General features: G+C 58.5%; 1 protein-coding gene across 3 annotated transcripts in view; it reads left to right on the forward strand.

Annotated features, from left to right (window-relative positions):
* The first annotated feature begins 2,087 nt into the window (after positions 1–2,087).
* Positions 2,088–18,646, forward strand: part of DSCAML1 (DS cell adhesion molecule like 1) — a 100,676-nt gene continuing 84,117 nt past the window's right edge. The window contains exons 1-3 of one of the 3 annotated variants that reach the window (XM_054647395.2): positions 2,088–2,265; positions 10,472–10,789; positions 13,819–13,965. In XM_054647395.2, coding sequence (XP_054503370.2) covers positions 2,223–2,265; positions 10,472–10,789; positions 13,819–13,965 — 508 coding nt within the window. In that variant the 5' untranslated portion in view covers positions 2,088–2,222. The remainder of the gene's footprint in view (positions 2,266–10,471; positions 10,790–13,818; positions 13,966–18,646) is intronic. The other 2 variants (XM_077189930.1, XM_077189929.1) reach the window with 2 other exon arrangements.

Consider the following 18,646-nt stretch of genomic DNA (forward strand, 5'->3'; position numbering starts at 1 on the left):
TGAGCACTCGCCCTGCCAGCCTCAGGTTTGAACTCTGGTGCTGCTCCTGTCCTGGAGGAAGGAGCTCTTGCTGGGGCAGGTCAGGGTGCTGGGCTGATCCTCTGAGCTGGGCACGGTGAGGAAGCTCACGAGAGCTGCTGAGCAGCCACGGGAGCTAAAAATGAGCAGCGTTTACTCCCCCTGCTCACATGGCTCACACAGAGACGTGGGGCCCCGTGGGTGCTGTGCCAGTGAGTGCCCTGCCAGCCCACGCAGCCCCGTTCATCCACTCCCCAGTGGAGGAGGGCATCAATCCCACCTGAGGCCGAGGCGGTGTGTGCTGCTTTGCAGAGTGCTGAGGCAGGTTCCAGGCTGGCAGCTCGCTGTGAGCAGCCTGGGCCGGGCTGTGCTGCCATCCTGCAGCAGCTGCCGGCGAGGGAAGGGGGCAGATGCCTGGCATGTGCCTGGGGCTCCCCAGAGCCCGGGCTTTGCCGCTTGCCTGGGTATGGGCCTGCATACCAATTTCCCTGCCGAGCACCGGCGAACATCTGCACGGCCACGTAGGTGGCGATGGGAGCGCACCTCGGCTCCTGGGGCTGTGTGGGCACCGCGTGCGCATCAGCTGCTGCCTCGCCACCCCGGGGACGCCGGCCAGGGGTGCCAGCGTGGGGCTGGCACGTGCCCGCGTGGGAGGGCTGTGACACCCACGAGCCGCTGAGGTGGCCTGGGAACGGGCTGGGGAGGGGGTGGTGATGGCGCTGCCGAGCTCGGCAGCACCGTGGAGGAAGGGGAAACACATCCTTGGGGAGGAGGAGGAGGAGGAGGAGGGAAGGCTGTGGTGTGGCAGCACGGGCACAGGGTTTGCCCCTGTTTCTGCTGCTGGCACTGATCCGGTGGCAGTGGCCTCGCTGTGCTCATCACTAAGATGACGGCAGGGAGGGGACAGGGGACACGGGGTGGGCACGGAGGACCCTGCGTCCTGGCAGCTTCTCCGTGTCCTTTGGCAGCATCCCCGCTGTGAAATGGGAGCCTCCCACCCACAGGTACCCCCTCGGTGAGCTCTTCAGGAGACTTCTAGGTGTGAATGCTTGCAGTGAATCCACGAGGGCTGGAAATGGCCACGGAGCTGTTGTTTTCCCAATTTCCATGATCATAGTTGCATTTTCAATTAAATCTAAACAGCGCTTTTTAAAAAATCCGAACGTAATGTTTTTCCTGCTGGTTGTTTTGTTTGAAATCTGAATGCTTTAATCTTTCTTTCTGTTTATTTTCCAACAAATTGGGCTTGTAAAGGCTGTTTTGGAAAGCAAAGAAAACCTGCTATAATCACTTCAAGAAAAGACACTCTGAATGCTCTAACGGTCCAGACAAATTGGCTTTGGTGTGACTAAGTCTTGGGGAGTACAAGCTTCGGCTTGAGCTAAGCCTTGGATAAATACACCCCAAAGTAAAGCATTAGCTGGTATTTGTTTGTTATTTGCTGGCTGGAGGGATGAATGTGTAATGAATCTGCTGGCCCTGTCTCGCTTGTGTCCCCTCTCCTGGGAGCAGCACGGGCTGCCGGAGCCCTGCTCCCCCACCCTCACAAATGTCCAGAACCACGCTGGACAAGGCTTGGAGCCACCTGAAAGGTGTCCCTGTGGTCTGCAAGGTCCCTTCCGACCCAAACCGCTGTATTGTTTTTGTCCTCCGGATGCTGGAGCAGCGGACGGGAGGCCCGGGGAGCAGGAGCAGTGGCGGTGCGAGTCCCCGGTGCCCCAGCCCTGCGGCCAGGACGGGGCTCACCTGGGGCAGGGCTGCAGGGCACGGGGCTCACCTGGGGCACGGCTGCAGGGCACGGGGCTCACCTGGGGCAGGGCTGCAGGGCACGGGGCTCACCTGGGGCAGGGCTGCAGGGCACGGGGCTCACCTGTGCCGCTTTGCGGGGATGGGGCAGCGCCAACCGGGGCTGGCGGCCCGGGGGCGGCCGGGGCCTCTGCCAGCCCTGGCGCACGCCGAGGAGGAGGAGGAGGAGGAGGAAGGGGCTCGGCCGGCGGGGCCCGCGGCCGCCCCCAGCCCTGCGCGGCGCGGGGGGGGCGGGCGCGGGCGGGAGCCCGGCCCACGGGCGGGAGCGGAGCGGGGCGGAGCGGGAGCGGCGCTGGGCACCTCAGCCGGGCTGGCAGCGGCGGCAGGAGCGCGGCACGCCGGGGCACCGCACCTCCGCAATTGCGCCGCAGCCCGGGGCCAGAGCTGCTCTGTATGGCATGTGGCTGGTAACTTTTCTCCTGCTGTACTCTTTGCCGAAAGGTACGTGCGCACCGCGGCGGGGGCGGCGGGGGTCCCCGGCAGCGGCACCGGGCGGGTGGCACCGGCTGCTCCCTTCCCGGGGCTCTCGGGGCTCCGTTTCTCGGTCCCGCATCTCTCGGTGCGCCCTCCCCGGCGTCCCGGGGCTCTCGGTGCGCTTCCCTGCGCTCTCGGTGCGCTCTCCCCGGGGTCCCGAGGGTCTCGGTGAGCCCTGTTGGGATCTCGATGCGCCCTCCCCGGGGTCCCCGGGCGCTCGGTGAGAGGTCCTGGGGCTGTTGCTGCGCCTTCCTGAGCTCTCGGTGCGCCCTCCCCGGGGTTCCGCGCTCTCGGTGCCGCGCTCTCGCTGCGCCCTCTCGAGTGCCCGGGATTGTCGGTGCGCTCTCCGGGAGCGCTCGGCCCGGACGGCGAGGCGGGGAGCGGGGCTCGGAGCGGGGCCGGTCGGTACCGGCGCTGCGCGGGGCTCGGAGCACGGAGCTCGGGGCGCGGAGCGGGGCCGGTCGGTACCGGAGCATCCCGGAGCGGCTCCGAGGCGCAGCCCCCGGGGCCGCGGTGGCAGCCGCGGCCGGGACCCCGCACCGACGGGCGCAGCATCCTCCGGCGGGGCCTCGGCGGGACCGAGCGCTCCGCGTCTGCGGAGCGCTTCTCAGTGTGATCCCGTCAGCCGGCGAAACCCAGCCGTGCCTTAAAATTCGCATCCTTCCCCCTAGGAATGCTGTGTGAAGTGTAACCCAACGGCTCGACATCAGTCAGATTATAGATAAATCATAAATGGGGGTGGGGGGGGATGGGGAGAACCGTGGAATAAGCGTGTCAAGGAGACACACGCTGCAAGATTACGGATTAATTTAAAGTTGGGCATTAAGTGGATGCTGCCCACATCCAGCGAGGTGATACTCTAAGCGAGTCTCTGCTCTAGATGCAATTAAAGAGAGGCAGGAGCTGCGTGGAGCACGGGCACTTAAATCCCACTGTGTTTGTTACAACAATCGATCCGTGTTACATAAAGGAATTGCCCATTTCCGGATCTGCGGGAATTTTTAATTATGTTTCTGTAATAAATTACCTCTTTGCCCACGACCCGACCTGCGGATGAGGGTGCTGGAAGCGCCCACCTCTTGGAAAATCGTCTGCTCGGAGGATGTCAAATGACATTTGCCCTAATTATCGTCTCTGACATTTGAGAACAGCGAGGGGGAAATTTTAGGAAATGAGGAAAGTGAAAGAAAGGGGACGGAGCTGCCTCCTTGCATGAGACCTCTCTTGCTGCCCATTACCCCGTTAGCTGAATGTTAATCCAATGAAAAATATTTACTGAGCTTTAATAGGGCACCCTCTCCAGTTGTGCGGTGATGATCAATTATTCCATCAATTATTAATTATGGAATAGCTGCTTTATTCGAGCTGGGGTGAAGCTGCTTTTGGGAGCTTTACCCAAAATCGCTATTGTGCTTCAGATCTGCTGAGCTGAACGTGCCAGCGTCTGCTTTGCTTACATTTGCATTTTTTACCGTGCTAAAAGGAAAAAAACAAACCTGGAAACAAATAACCGTCGAGGATGCCATGATTCCTTTCGACCCCCAGTAGTCAAAATAATAAAGAGCTGCACTGGTTTATTGCTTTTTGCATCTTTTCAGCCCCAGCTTCTTGGAAAAGGGATCCCTTCCCACAGAGCTATCTCTTCGGAGAGGAGCAAATTAAAAGCCTCCATTAGCACAACTCCTCGTGGCCTCATTTTACATTTTATTTCTTAAAAAAAAAAAAAAAATTAAAAAAAGGAGAAATCTTCAGCATTGAACAGTCCTGGTGATGCAAAGTGTTAACGTGAAGCGGTTCCAGAGAGAGGACAGCAATACAATGGAAGTTTCATTAGAATAATAGGATAAAAAAAATGAATTGCTTAATGCATGATAAACCTTTCAGATACTTAATATTTCTGGGCATCGAAGCACATCCTTTTAACGTGCTCCTGCTGTAGAACAAGAGCTCAAGTAGAAACCGAAAGCAGATAAACATTTGATCCGAGGGACCCCTGAAGTTTAGAAATCCCTTGATGGGCTGTAGCTGCTTATTTCTGCCCCTGTTTATGAAATAAACAGAAATGGGTGCTTGGCAAGTGGAGAGTTGAGCAGCGAGATGCTCTGGCAGGCAGAGGGGAGGCGAGTGGTGTGATGAGGAACGGACTGGCCACAACTGAGAGGCTGGGAGCCAGGGAAGCGTCTCCCTGCATGGTGTTGCTGGATGGCTCTGCCGCCTGATTTATATTGGCATTATATTTACATGATGTTCCCGCGCTGGGCGCAGCGAACGGTGCAGCTCGCGGCTTCTAATCTCTCCCATTTCGGCCCCCCAGTGTGGCACAGCGCTCGTTTGTCTCTGAAATGAAACATGGAAACCTCATTAAATGCACGGAGGAGAAGCCTGCAGTGCTCAGCTCCTCGCCGTGCCCGGCGCTTGTTTATCCTGCCAAAATTTCCCAGCACCAGGAGCTGCCGTGGCGGCTCGCCCGGAGCCTTCACCTGGCGTGGGCTTTGGGCAGCTCCTGCCTTGGCATGGGCAGCGGGCAAAGGCGCCCTGGTGCTCCTGGGTGTTTGTCCTCTGCAGGAGGAGGCCGTGCCTTGTGCGAGGGGCGAGTGCCAGGGGTGTGCTGTGGAACAGCCCCTGTGGAGCTGGGGCTGCCTGGGAGCTCGGGGCGCACCTCGGGGCAGCCGTGGCTCCAGCACCGCGGTGTTGGGATGCCGGGATCTCTGCCGGATCTGTGCCCCGTGTGCCAGGGGGATGGATGGGCAGCGCTCCGTCCTCCTCTGGAGCAGCTGGCGAGCCGAGGGCGAGGATGGAGCTGGAAGTCTTTGTGGCAGGAATCCTGACATGGCAGCAGGCGAGGCTGAGCCGCGCCTCGGGTGGCACAGAGGCACCTCAGAGCCGAGCAGGCAGCAGCCACACGGTGCCACTTCCACGGTGGCACCAAGGAGGAAGGCGTTGGGTCAGCGCAGCCGCTGCCATGCTGCTGCTCGGGGAGGATGTGCAGGGGCAGCTCGGGGTGCAGGGCGTTCCTTGCCTCTGGAATCTCGGTCACAGCCAGCTCTTGGTCTTTACATAACCACGGTTTGGGAGTCACCCTCTCCCTGCTCCTGGATCCCGCAGAAATATCCCCCAGCACGCGCAGGCTGCCGCCATCATCCGCCAGCAGAGCCCTACCCAACGCTCAGGAATTCCATTTCCAGGCTCCTGCTCCTGCTGCTCCCAGCTGAGCTTGGGAACGGCTGCAGCAGCAGCTCCTGGCCCTGACAGGGGAGCCAGCACGGCTTGGAGGGGATGGGGAGGAGGTGAGGGGCTGGCAGGGCTTGCCCAGGTGTGTTCTGCGTTGGCTGCCTGGTGGCAATCCTGGTCTCCACCTTGCAAAGCCACCGAGTGGGTCGTGATGCCCTGGGAGCGTGGCCTGGCCATTGTGGAGGGAGCCCAAGGCCAGGTGTGTGTGGCCTCTGCTGTGTCCCCTGCCCACCCCTCGTGCCCGCTCCTTTGACCTCCCTGGGGACACGGTGCTGCCCCTCTGGCTGGGCAATGTCACCGGATGTCCCCTTGGGACCTCAGGCGTTGTGCTCAGCATGGCCCAGGTGTGGAGGGGCTCTGGAAGGGGAGGGAGAGGCCCTCACCTGTGTCCCCTGGGCTGGGGATGTCCAGCTCTGGGCAGCCCCTGTGTGGATGGTGTGGTGGGGCTGGTGCCTCTCAGGAGCAGCCAGGGGAGGTTCTGGAAGCAGGAATCCGGCCGGGAGAGCTTTTTTTCCCAGGCAAGGGTTACAGCCTCAGCCTGGGTGCTGTCGTAATCGCTGGAGGTGGTTCAGGCCCTAATTTCCATGCAGATGCATTAAGGAGCAGGCGCTTGGAGCACGTTTGGGCCGTGCCCCTACCCACAGAGGACCAGAGGCAGGCTCTCCTTTGCTCCCTCTCTGCTTTGTCACCTCGGGAAGGACCGTGGTGCTCGAGCCAGAGGGGCTGTGCCACCACGATGGGACCCTGTGGTGGCCAAATTGCAGTGCCAGGAAAGGGAAGATGCTGTGGCAGGAACCTGCTGCTGTGCTGGGCACCAGCTGAACGCCCCAGGCCCTGCTTGGCATTTCCTGACACCATTTCCACCCCCCTGAGCCGGTCCCTGAGTGCAGGGGTCACGGCTTTAACCCTGTGGGCTGGGACACAATGGGGAGGTGACATCCCAGGAGGATGTGCTGCTCTCCTCTGAGCTCCCCTCACAAGGGACCAGCCTCGGTGCTTCCCTCCTCATCCTTCCAGGCGCTTGGCAGTGCCACTTCTCCCTCCATCAACCCCAAGGTCGCTCCCTGGGTTGGCACAAAGGCTGTGAAGGTGTCCTGGGGGTGAGGGCTCGGAGGGAGCTCATTCCGGGAGGCTCCTCCAGCGTTCCCCTCATGTAGGCAGGGTGTGATGGAGTCTCTGCCCTCGCTTCAGCACGGAGGGACCATCAGGACTCACTGCCTACCTGCAATCCCCAGCGCCGTGCGTGCCAGGCTCTGGTTCGCTCTCTCCTTGAGCAGGGCAGGTGTCAACCACCCTTAATGAGGATAATGAATGAGCTGCGAGGTGGCCGTTAGCCTGCTGCTCTCCTCAGCATCCCTGCAGCCCGGCTCGGATCCCTGCTGGCCCCTTGGGAGCCCCACTGGTGGGGTTTATCCAGGGGGGAGCCCCGGCAGGTCCTCACCAGCCTCGGAGCAGGGCTGGGGTCACCACCAGGATCAGGAAACTGCTGCCAGTGGGGTAATGAGAGCTCCAGCCCAGTGCCTGCCCAGGAGATGGCATGAACCCCCAAAACACCAATTCTCCAGCATTTCCCCGGCTCTGTCAGGTTTGCACCCAGCTGAAGCACCGTGCTCAGCTCTGAGGGGCTTTGGGTGGGCTCAGGGCTGGCTGTGTGCTGCCAGCACAGGTGATGGACGTGCATGGAGAGCAGGAAAAGCCTCTTATCTCGGGAGGAAGAGCCCTGGCTGGCACAGAGCCCATCCTTGTCTGAGGCTGCTCCTAAATCTGCCTCTTAGAGAAGGACGGGCTCTTCTGGGAGATTTTGTGCAGGACACACACCTGCACCTCTCCAGAGACGGTGACACATCCTGGGGACAGTTTGTGGCCCCTCTCTGGAGCAAATAGGTGCTTGCAGAGCTTTGCTGTGTCACTGAAGGTGCTGGAGCTTGGGAAGTCCAGCCATCAAAACTGGTAAATATTCTGAAGGGATGATAGCAAAATGACTCGCTTCTCTCAGCTGAAATGGGGATATTAATATTTCAATAGCTCTAGGTTGTAATTTACCACAATTTAGGAGGATTGAGCTCTGATAACTTAAAGCACCTGCCTTTCAGAGCCAGCCCCAGTGTCCAGCCCTGTGCTGGGCTCGGTGCAGCTCCCAGCTGGAGCCAGGCTGGGCTCCAGGCTGCCTTCCCAGCAGAAACCCTTCCATCTCAGCTCTCCCAGCCTCCTCCCTTCAGGTTCATGTGAATTAATGCCCTCGATATGTAGGTTAGGGTCAGCACATCTGACCAGATGTGAGCAGTGATTTCTGGTTTAAAAATATTGCTGTGCTATTTCTAAATTTTTAATCTCTCCCAGTGATTTGGAGACAGTTTTATGAAACATGGAATTAGGATGGTGCTCAATGCTAAATGGTAAAGGAGATTATGAGGATTTAACTCTATACGTCTGTCACATAACTATTGCCAATCCCATAACCTCCATTTTCTATTAAAAATCCCTTTCCCCCTTTGACCCGAAAAAGCTTTATGGGTAATCTGAATTTCTCTGTTTATGAGGTATTTTTCCACTCCTCGCCCCAGCCCCTCACCCCTCCAGCTCTGAACCCTCCTGGTGCTGCTGAGGATGAAGACGTTTCCCTGGCAGGAAACATCTTCTGGGTGCTCCAGGAGCCTTCCCAAGCTGTACTGTGGGATCTGGGGACAGATCCTGGATGGAGCACGGGGCACAGCTGGGTGTCCCTGGTCCAAAGCCAGGCTGAAGGTGGCTTCTGCTGTGCCCTGGCTCCAGCCATCTTCTGCTCAGCTCAGGCTCAGCCACAAATAGCTCTGTGCTGCTCGTGCAGCCTTTGTTTCCCTTCCTCTGCCTGCAAATGTGCGCCTCTTTCCCTTTCATGTATTTGGGAGAAGCACCGCGCTGCTGGGATGAAGGGAAATGCTGATTCATGACGACAAACCAGCCTGGAGATGTCACAAAATGACATCTGCAGGGCCCAGCGGTGGCCCCGTGGCTCTGCAAAGGCTCAGCTGGAGCTCTGCTCCTCCGTCCGTCCGTCTTTGGTGCTCGCCAGCCAGGGAGGGAAAAGCAAACGGCTTTGTCTCCTGGACACGGGGAATCCGTGCGTGGGGACACGAGGAGATGATTCTGTGACCTCTAAATTGGTTGTCTCGTGTGATGGCACAGCTGGAACTCACTACCAGCCCATCCCTCCTGTGGCACAGAGGGCTCTGAGGGGCACAGGAGGAGCCCTGGTTGTTTATGGGGACGATGCCGTGCAGCGCACACGGAGAGCAGGGGTGGGATGCTGGAGGAGGCACGAGGTCATACTTCCAGCTGGGAGAAGGATGGAGAAGGGCTGAGGTGTCTCAGGGTGTCCCATCCTGAGCTGCTGAGGCTGGTGTGGGCTGGGCTGCTGGCACAGCTCCCAGGCAGGACGGGTACCTGGCTGGAGAAGGTTGGCACGGGGATGGAGCAAGCACAGACGCTCAGCCGGCCCTTCCTGGGGCGAGCGGCCGCCTGCGGGCCCGGGCGTGCGGATGAGGCTTTTCCTTCTCCCCTCTGCTGCCGTCCCCTCCTCCCCAAGTTAAGGAATCGAGGTCAGGGAGGGTCCCCCGTGGCTCGTTCTGAACCGGGGCTGATCTGCTTATTGGCTCTGCGGCACCGCTCAGCCGCGCTATTAATACACCCGCCGAGGGCCCTTCCCAGATCCCTGTCCTTCCGCCCACTTGGAAAGAGTGCAGCTAAAAAAGGAAAGCGGATCCAAGTGACTGGGGGCCTCCTCTTCCTTATTTATAGCCAATTTCACTGCCTTGGGCTGGCAGGGGGGAGCTCATGGAGAGTGGCAGGGGCTGGGGGCAGAGGTCCCTTCCCTACTTCCCAAGGAGGGAAGTGCTGCTCTCCAGCACTGAGAGCTGCTGCTGGGCAGGCAGGTGGCCACAAGCTCTGCCTGGCCTGCACCCCTGAACCCACCTCAGTCCTCGTTTGGGTGGTGCAGGGGTGCCCAGGAGAAGCTCAGGCTGAGGGCAGGGTGGGTCTGAGCTTCCCTGTGGCTCTGGGAGAGGGGAGCAGCTCTGATCCCGGTTTTCCAGCCCTCTCCGGGTTTGGAAGTGGTGGTGGGGTGGCAGGGGAGGTGTCTGCCCTGCCTGGCAGTGGTGTGCACTGGGTGTGATGGTATTGCTGTGCTGGGCTGGGCTGGGGGGTCACAGCAATGTCAGGCTTGGCAGCAGGAGCAGCGTTGGTGGCTGTGCTTGGCGTGTTGTCCTCGGGGCCCTGGGTGCTCAGAGCCAGCTGGGCACCCCTGGGGAAGCCTCGGGGGCTGCCCGGGGTGCCCATCCTGCCTGCACAGCCCCTGGCTGTCCTGCCGAGGTGCCTGTGATCCCTGATCCGTGCTGGCAGCAGGAGCGCTGGCCTGTGAAGGTGGCCTGTGTGCTTCCAGCCGTGCACGGATGCTCTGCGCTGCCCTGCTCCGCACGCAGGGCTCAGGGGCTGTGCCAGGGGGTGTCTGGGCTGGGGGGTTTCTGTGCCAGGGGTTTCTCTGTGCCAGGGGGGTCTCTGTGCTGGGGAGGGTTCTCTATGCCAGAGGGATCTCTGTACCAGGGGGGTCTCTTTACCAGGGGGTCTTTGTGCTGGATCTCTGTGCCTGGGGGTCTCTATGCCTGGGGGTTATCTCTGTTCCAGGGGGTCTCTGTGCTGGGGAGGGTTCTCTGTGCCAGGTGGGTCTCTGTGCCTGGGGGTCTCAATGCCAGGGGGTCTCTATGCCTGGGGGTTATCTCTGTGCCTGGGGGTTATCTCTGTGCCAGGGGGTCTCTGTACCAGGGGGGTCTCTATGCCAGGGGGTTATCTCTATGCCTGGGGGTTATCTCTGTGCCAGGGGGTCTCTGTGCCAGGGGGTCTCTGTGCCACCAGCACTGGCCATCCCCGCAGTGACCCCGTGCCGTTGTGGCCTCTGCTTTGCCCACAGCACGCGCTGAAGATGTTGGAACCAGCCTCTACTTTGTGAACGACTCCCTGCAGCAGGTGACCTTCTCCAGCACAGTGGGGGTGGTGATCCCCTGCCCGGCAGCAGGGTCACCCAGCGCCGTCCTCCGCTGGTACCTGGCCACAGGTGACGACATCTATGATGTGCCCCACATCCGGCACGTCCATGCCAATGGGACTTTGCAGCTCTACCCCTTCTCGCCATCAGCCTTCAACAGCTTCATCCACGACAACGACTACTTCTGCACCGCTGAGAACTCGGCTGGCAAAATCAGGAGCCCCAACATCCGTGTTAAAGCAGGTGGGAGCTGCCTCTGGGCGCTGGGCTGGGCACGAGGGGCTGGATCCTCCCTGCTCTGCCCCATCAAGGGCACAGCCAGGGCTGCTGCCTTGGGTTCTTGCAGCAGGGTGGAGCAGGGAGAAGGGCAGAGCACGGGGTGGGATGTGCAGCTCAGGTGGGATGTGCAGCTCAGGTGGGATGTGCAGGGTGGGATGTGCAGCTCAGGTGGGATGTGCAGGGTGGGATGTGCAGGGTGGGATGTGCAGTTCAGGTGGGATGTGCAGGGTGGGATGTGCAGGGTGGGATGTGCAGCTCAGGTGGGATGTGCAGGGTGGGATGTGCAGGGTGGGATGTACAGGGTGGGATGTGCAGCTCAGGTGGGATGTGCAGCTCAGGTGGGATGTTCAGGGTGGGATGTGCAGGGTGGGATGTGCAGGGTGGGATGTTCAGGGTGGGATGTGCAGGGTGGGATGTGCAGGGTGGGATGTGCAGCTCAGGTGGGATGTGCAGGGTGGGATGTGCAGGGTGGGATGTGCAGGGTGGGATGTGTAGTGGGGAGCAGGGCTGGGGCTGGCAGGAGCAGCTGAAGGAGCAAAGTGCTTCACCTGCAGGGGGTGACCTGTTCTCCTGGGGGCTCTTGCTGGTGGGCTGTGCCCCCTGAGTGCAGCCAAGGTGCTGACCCAGCACAGCCCACGTGCCTGGAGGTGCCTGGGCAGGCACCCAGGGCACAGAGGGGCACCGTGCCCTTGCCAGCCTGTCTGTGGATGTGGAACACGAGGGGGATTGGAGGTGCCCAGAGAGTGTCTGGAGAACGTGGTGTGGCTGCAGCCTGGTGGCAGGAGAGCTCCTCTCCCTCTGAACCGGGATTGTCCAACCATTTACCAAGGCTTTTCCCAGCTGTGGGAGGGGCTGGGCCACATCTGTCCGTGCTGGGGGCCCCCTCAGTGTCCCACAGCCTGGTTCCCACTGCAGCACCCAGCCTCAGCTTGCCAAGGCTTATTAAGAACAAAAAAAATTAAATAAATAAAAAAAAGGAGGAATATGGCAAAGAGCTGATTCCAAAAGCCATTATAGTAAATTATTGACCAGGCTGAGGAGGGCTAATAGCCCAGGAATGGCTTCATTATGTAACCTATTAAAAGTGGGGCTAGCAGAGGGAACGTGACAGAAGTGACTACAGGGTTTTTTATTTTAATACCTTGTACTGTGGAGTAAATTGGTATTAACCCCCTTCTGCAGAGTGAATTATTTACCAGCACTCTCAGGTTACCTATAAACCACAGCGTGGTGGAGGAGCAGATGGGGTGTAGTAAATGTGGAGCTGCTGCTCTCCTCGTGTGGGCACAGCAGGGTTGGCTCTGCTGGGATCCCTCGTGCCCAGAGCTGCCCTGGGATCACAGAGAGGGAATCCTGGCTCTCACCCCCCTCTCCATCCATCCTGAATGGACCCTGCTGCTGGACTGGGAGCTCAGCCTCCCCCTGTTAGCAGGAGATGTCCAGTGGGGCCACCAGGATGGCTCCAGCTCCTGGAGCTGCTCTGCCTTTCTGGCAGGGGAAATGGCTGTGGAGCATTCCCAGCTGCTGCTGCCTCCTGGCCATGCCACATCCCAGTCACTCTCCAGTGCTTCCTAATGGCAGCGCAGCGCAGGGAGCCAATTACAGCTGGAGAAAGCAAGCAATGAAACAAAACGCACTGGAAACTGAAATATGGAAATAATGCTGAAACTGAACTGAAAATATGAGGGAAAAGATCTCTGGAAGTCTTGGGCAAGCTGTTGGTGAGCACATGGAGCAAATTTCTCCAGCCAGGGGAGAGGTTTAGGTGGGCTGGTTGTGGCTGTGTGTTGCCTCCTGGGGGTTATTCCTGCTGGTAGGAAAAGCCTGGAGCCCTTGCCTGGGGCTGGCACAGGTCGGGGATGCAGTGGGGCTGTCCCCAGCTGGGTGCTCCTGGTGGCAGGGAATATTCAGGATGCTCCTCGTGGTCCCTGCTGGCCTTTAAAGCCTGTGAATAAACCTCAGCTCCAGGTGATTAAGGAAGCTTTTGCTGGTTAATCTGCTTTGGCTCTGCAGCCCCTTTCCGTGGCAGCTTCTCCCCTTGCCCTTGTGGCACAGCCCTGAGCAGGGCCCCCAAAAGCCCAGAGACCAGGGTGGGAATGTGGGAATGCTGCCACCCCCTCGCTGCTGTGGGAGGTGTGGGATGCAGTGTCCATGGGCACTTCCCACCCGGGGAAACACCTTCCTGCTGGGAAGGAGGGGTTTCCTCCCTGCTGGGGCTGCTGAGGGCTCTGCTGAGCTGCTCCTGCTCTGGCCAGCTGTTAGATGACAAAGTGAACATGTATTTGTCATGATGCCAATCGTCTCCATGTCCTACAGGGCACAGTTTTTGTCTGTAAAAAGGGAGTTTTTTCAGTTTTTGACTGCAAAAAGGGAGCTGCCCTCAACAGCTTTTGCATTTTGCACTTAAATTTCAGGAGTTTGTGGTGTCTGTGTTGCTGGGGTTTGTGGCATCTCTTTGTCTTGCTGGAGAGGCTGGGGTGGGTCCCTCTCACCCATGGGGGCTCCTGAGCACTGCTGCTGGTCCAGGGAGCAGCACGGAGCTGTCCAAGGGATCTCCCTGAGAAACAGGGCACACACTGGGAACATGGAAAATTGTCACTGCTTGCCTCAAATGTTCCTGCAGTGTCCTGAGGGGGGTCCCAGGCTCTGTGCCACGGGCTGTCCCTCCCAGGATGCATTTTCAGCACCCAGGGGTGAAACGCACATTACCACTACAAAATGTCATCGGTCCCCACGCTGGGTCTGGCACAGGTGACACTGGGGACAGTGGCAGGTCCCAGCAGCAGGGCCTGGCCAGCTGTGCCTCTGTCCCAAGGCCAGCAGCGCCTTCCCCAGCAGAGAATCCCCTCCTTCCTTCCCTGGGAAGGTGCTTGGGATGGCAGCAGCGTGTGGCTGGGTGGGTTGGTTTGTTTGGGAAACGTGGGATTCTAGCAAAAGGAAGTGTGTTTTCCTCCAGCACTGTCATGCTACCAACCATCTGCTTTCCCCCACAGTTTTCAGGGAGCCGTACACCGTTCGGGTGGAGGACCAAAGGTCGATGCGTGGAAACGTGGCTGTTTTCAAGTGCCTCATCCCCTCCTCAGTGCAGGAATACGTTAGCGTTGTGTCCTGGGAGAAAGACACCGTTTCTATCATCCCAGGTAAGAGAGGAGCGCCTGTTCTCTGGGCAATCTGACCTGCTCTGCCCTGTGGGCTCTTTGCTGTCATGGAGGGCCTGGTTTTTGGCTCATTGTCCGTGCCTGTGCTGCCCAGCAAAGGCTTTCAGTGGTGATTGTGCAGCTCCAGGCTGGAAAGTGCTGCTGGTGGGAGCAGAGTGAGGTGCCCAGGCTCTCCTGGCTGCTCTGGCCGTGTGTCCCTGAGGTGAGGGATGCTCAGTGTGATTTTGGCAGCATTTGTGCCCTGTCCTGGTCTCTGCAGGGTGTGTTGGGTACCTGGCACTGGCACCTGGACTGCAGGGACAGCACCTGCCCATGCTGCCCACAGTCAGGGCTGCTGTTTGTCTTGTCAGGATGATGCTCCAGTCAAAATTCCACCTTTTCCTGTCAGTTTTCACAACTGATTTGACCACAGGGAAAGGAACTTGGTCGAAATGCCCTCACCTCCCTGTTCCCTGTGATGGAAGCTGCTTGGCCTGCCTGTGCCATGTCCCTGCCTCGTGCCTGGGCCGTGTCCCCCTCCGAGCTGCCTGCCCTGTGTGGGGAAGGGGCTGTGGGAGGGACAGCACCCCCACCTCTGCTCGGGCACTCTGCAGGCCCAGCTGGTTTTCCCTGGGTGTTTCCCTGTGGTTTCTTGGCAGCTGTTCCTGCCTGGCTGTGGCAGGCTCTGGCCAGCTCCGTGTCCCCGTGCCCCGGGGTGACCTCGTGGCTCCTCCACGGAGCTGCCGTCGATGCCCAGCACAGCGTGTGCGAGCTGCTGGTAAAGCAATCAATCACTGCTTCCCCCGGGGCACCCACAGGGAATTAAAGGATTTGGCCCAAAGTGAGTGCTCTGCGCTTGATATTTGCTCACAGGTCCGAAAGTCCCAGTGCTGCTCCACATCTCAGTTCTGCCACCAGGAGCGGGGCTGGGGCTGCAGGAGCAGCTGGAGGAGCAAAGTGCTTCACCTGCAGGGGTGACCCGTTCTCCTGGGGGCTCTTGCTGGTGGGCTGTGCCCCCTGAGTGCAGCCAAGGTGTCTGGAGGTGCCTGGGCTGGGGGTACCTGGGCAGGCACCCAGGGCACAGAGGGGCACCGTGCCCTTGCCAGCCTGTCTGTGGATGTGGAACACGAGGTGGATTTCTGTGTGTGGGTGGCAGTGAGGAGGAGTTGGCAGTGCCCATCCCCTGGCTGCATTTTGGGCAGTGCAGGTGATGCTCTGTGGGAACCCTGGGTTTCTGTGTGCCCATCCCCTGGGATGCTCTTGGTGCATTTTGGGCAGTGCAGGTGATGCTCTGCCCGCTGTGGGTGCTGCCCCTGGTGCGTGGGACTCCAGGTCCATCAGCAGGACAGCCTGGGCTGATGTTTGCTCCGTGGTTTGGGATCCTTTGCTCTGGGATTCCGGAGGTTGGAGCCCGTGTGGCCGGCGGGCTCCGTGGTGGATTTGCCAAGTGAGCATCCCCGCACTCGCGTGATCCCAACCAGACTTGTTCCCCGGTTTGCTGTGGCAGTGGATTTTTTAATATGATGATTTAATTAGGGTGGAACGATTTTAACATTCTAAAGCAATAATTACCCTAAAGACAGAACATATAAATTGTGTTACAGTGCAGAGTCAACACAAGCAAACATGTTTTGCCGTTGGATTACAAATATAGTATCTGCCTGAAGCTTTTTTTTGTTGTTGCTGGTGTGTTAGAGCTAAAACTGGCTTTGCTGTTACCAAAAATATGTTTTTCCCTGACCTCTGCTGAACCTCTGCATCTGCCCTGATTCTGAGTGAGGAGGATGAGGGGAGGGGACGGGGTGGAGGTGAGGAGGGCTGGGCTGTGCTGCTGAGGCCCTGCAGTCCCTGCTGCTCTCAGAGCTGGGTTCTGGGTGGCGCCCTGGGTGTGCAAGGGCTGCAGCACCGCACCTGAGCTCTGAGCTGCGCTCACAGCTGCCTCTGGAGCGTGCCAAACCTGCTGCTTTCCCCAAAACTTTGCTCTGGTGCTCCCCGTGGAAGGCTGGGCATCCTCCCAGCAGGGGAGGAACAGTCCTGATGTGCAGAGCAGGGAAAATCTCCATCCACACTTCTTGGTGGCACAAAGCTCTTTTTAAGTGACTGCTGTCATAGTAAATGTCTTTTCCCCAAGCAAACCAAAACACCTGCAGCTGAGAAACAGGGGCAGCGAGCGTTTCCCCCAGGGCTGCTCCTGTGAACTCAACCTCTGCCTCCACATGTGGCTGGGGGAACCTTTTGTGAGCTTTCTTTGGCTCTAGGAAGGAATTCTTCTGTGGCTCAGGTTGTCCAGAGCAGCTGTGGCTGCCCTGGATCCCTGGCAGGGCCCAAGGCCAGCTTGGAGCAGTCTGGGACAGTGGAAGGTGTCCCTGCCATGGCAGGGGGAGGAACAAGGTGGACTTTAAGGTCTCTTGTAACACAAATTTTTCTTTAATTCTATGACTGAATCATCTTTTTTTTTTTTTTGCCTTAATTGGGATTACAGGGCTCCCAACCTCTGACGTTTTTTCAGCCAGACCTTGCTGCTCTTGTGGAGGGTGCAGAGCCTTGGTGGTGCCCTGCTGGTGAGATCCCAGCTGGAGAGCTGCTGCCCCCCTCCCCGGGCTGTGGGTGATGCTTTTGCTGTTTGGTTAACTTGGCAACGCCGTAACAGACCCTGAAATCAAAGATAAACTCTTTATGGCAGGTTATCCTGCCCGTAAATCATCATTAGTGCAGCTCATTTTTGTTTAGTGCCCACCTGACTCTGCTGCTGTGTGTTTAGAGAAGTCAAGGGTTGCAGAGAAATTACAGGGTGTTCAAAAACCCATTTGCCTCGCCGGTGCTCACATCAGAATCAATCCTGCCTCGTGTTCCAGCCTTGCCACAGACACAGCCCCGCTGCCAGGGCTGTGCTGCTGTGCCTGGGAGGGCAGCGCTGGTGACAGGGCAGGGCCTGGGGGGACGATCCCGCCTCACATCAGCTGCTCCCGCTGCGTCCTGGAGTGTGCTGGAGGGGCTGCACGGAGCACAGCAGCTGAGCAGGGAGTTCTACACACCCCTCACCCTCTGCCGTGGAGTGAGAGTGAGAAAACCCTGCTGCAAGCGGCTTTAGAACTCAGCCTTGTAAACAGCTTTTCTGCTGTTGTTTTGCTGTTGTTTCGTGTGGCAGTGGCGGCAGTGTGGAGCCCAGGTGTGTGTGTGGGTGCCTGTCCAGCTGCACTTTGCCAAAACAACGCAGGGAGCTGCTGGTGACCCCACAAAGCCGGGGCTGAGCAATTCCAGCCCCTCCTCAGCTGTTCCAGGTGTTCATTTGGGCACTGCTCGGCTTTTACAGCCCTCTGAGCACACACGTGCCCATGGACTCGCACCCAAACCGTCCCCAGCTGGCTCAGGGATGTCCCTGTGCTCAGCTTTGCCTTGCTGGGCACAAATGCCACTTCTCCAGGCTGGGCCAGTGGGGAAAACACCTCTGGGGCCGGTGAGGGCAGTGGGGTTTGGAGCAATGAGCATTACCAGCCTGGCAAACCCCGAGCTGAGCTGTAATTTGCTGCTTCAGTGTTGTGTGCTTGATAGGCTGTGCTGGAAAAAATCTAAATAGAGCACTTGTCAAGGTACCAGCGTTTCTGAGGGTGCTGCCTTTGTCACCAGCCTAATACAAATCCTCTGAGGGCTGTGCAGATGAGGATGTACTTAGTCACTGGTTATCCACAAAGCCTTTTCTCTGGAAAGCAAAACGTAAAGCTTGCCAGAAGGAAGGAGCTGAAAAAAAATATTAAAAAAAAAAAAAAAATTGAGTTCTGTGAAGTTTGAGACGTGTTTTTGTGTGTGTTGTGGGCTGAGCCTTCCAGGAGTTTCCAAAATATCTCTGCCTGAGTGAAATCTGTTTGTGGTGCTGCAGCTGTGAGCTTCGCCTGCCCTTTCTGTGCCATCCTCAGATGTCCCCAGGGCTGGCTGGGGACACTTTCTGGGGTCCTGAAACTCCTCTGAGCAGCTCCTTGGTGGCTGGGCAATGAAAGGGCAGCAGCTCCTCACGGTTCCGTGCAGTCAATCCCCCCAGAATGTTCTCTGTCCTCTGCTGCACCTGGCCAGTGCTGCTCTGTTCTTCTGCAATTACAGAGGTGGAACGGCACAGAAATCCCACTGTAATCCATCCCAGCACTGGTGAGAATCCAGGGACGAGGCAGGAGGCTGGATTTCTGGGGATTCTGGGATAGATTTCTGGGATTTCTGGGATTTCTTGGATTTCTTGGATTTCTTGGATTTCTTGGATTTCTGAGATTTCTGGGATTTATTTCTGAAATTTCTGAAATTTCTGAAATTTCTGGAATTTCTGGGATTTCTGGGGTTGATTTCTGGGATTTCTGGGGTTGATTTCTGGGGTTGATTTCTGGGGTTGATTTCTGGGATTTCTGGGGTTGATTTCTGGGGTTGATTTCTGGGATTTCTGGGGTTGATTTCTGGGGTTTCTGGGCACAGCATTCCCCCTGGGCGGGCGCTGCGTGCCGAGGGGCACGGAGGGATGAGCCATGGGGATAATTCAGCATTGTCCTTGTGTCAATGGGCTCATTCTGGGGGACATCAGGCTCCCGTTCCTGCACAGAACAAACACGGCCGGGCTCAGGCTGCCCTTGTTTGTGCACACAGAGAGCTCCGGGGCACAGGGGGCGTGCTGAGGGTCGCTGTTTGGGTTTGGCCGCAAAGTGGG

This window comes from Agelaius phoeniceus, chromosome 23, assembly GCF_051311805.1.
Source record: "Agelaius phoeniceus isolate bAgePho1 chromosome 23, bAgePho1.hap1, whole genome shotgun sequence".
Lineage (NCBI taxonomy): Eukaryota > Metazoa > Chordata > Aves > Passeriformes > Icteridae > Agelaius > Agelaius phoeniceus.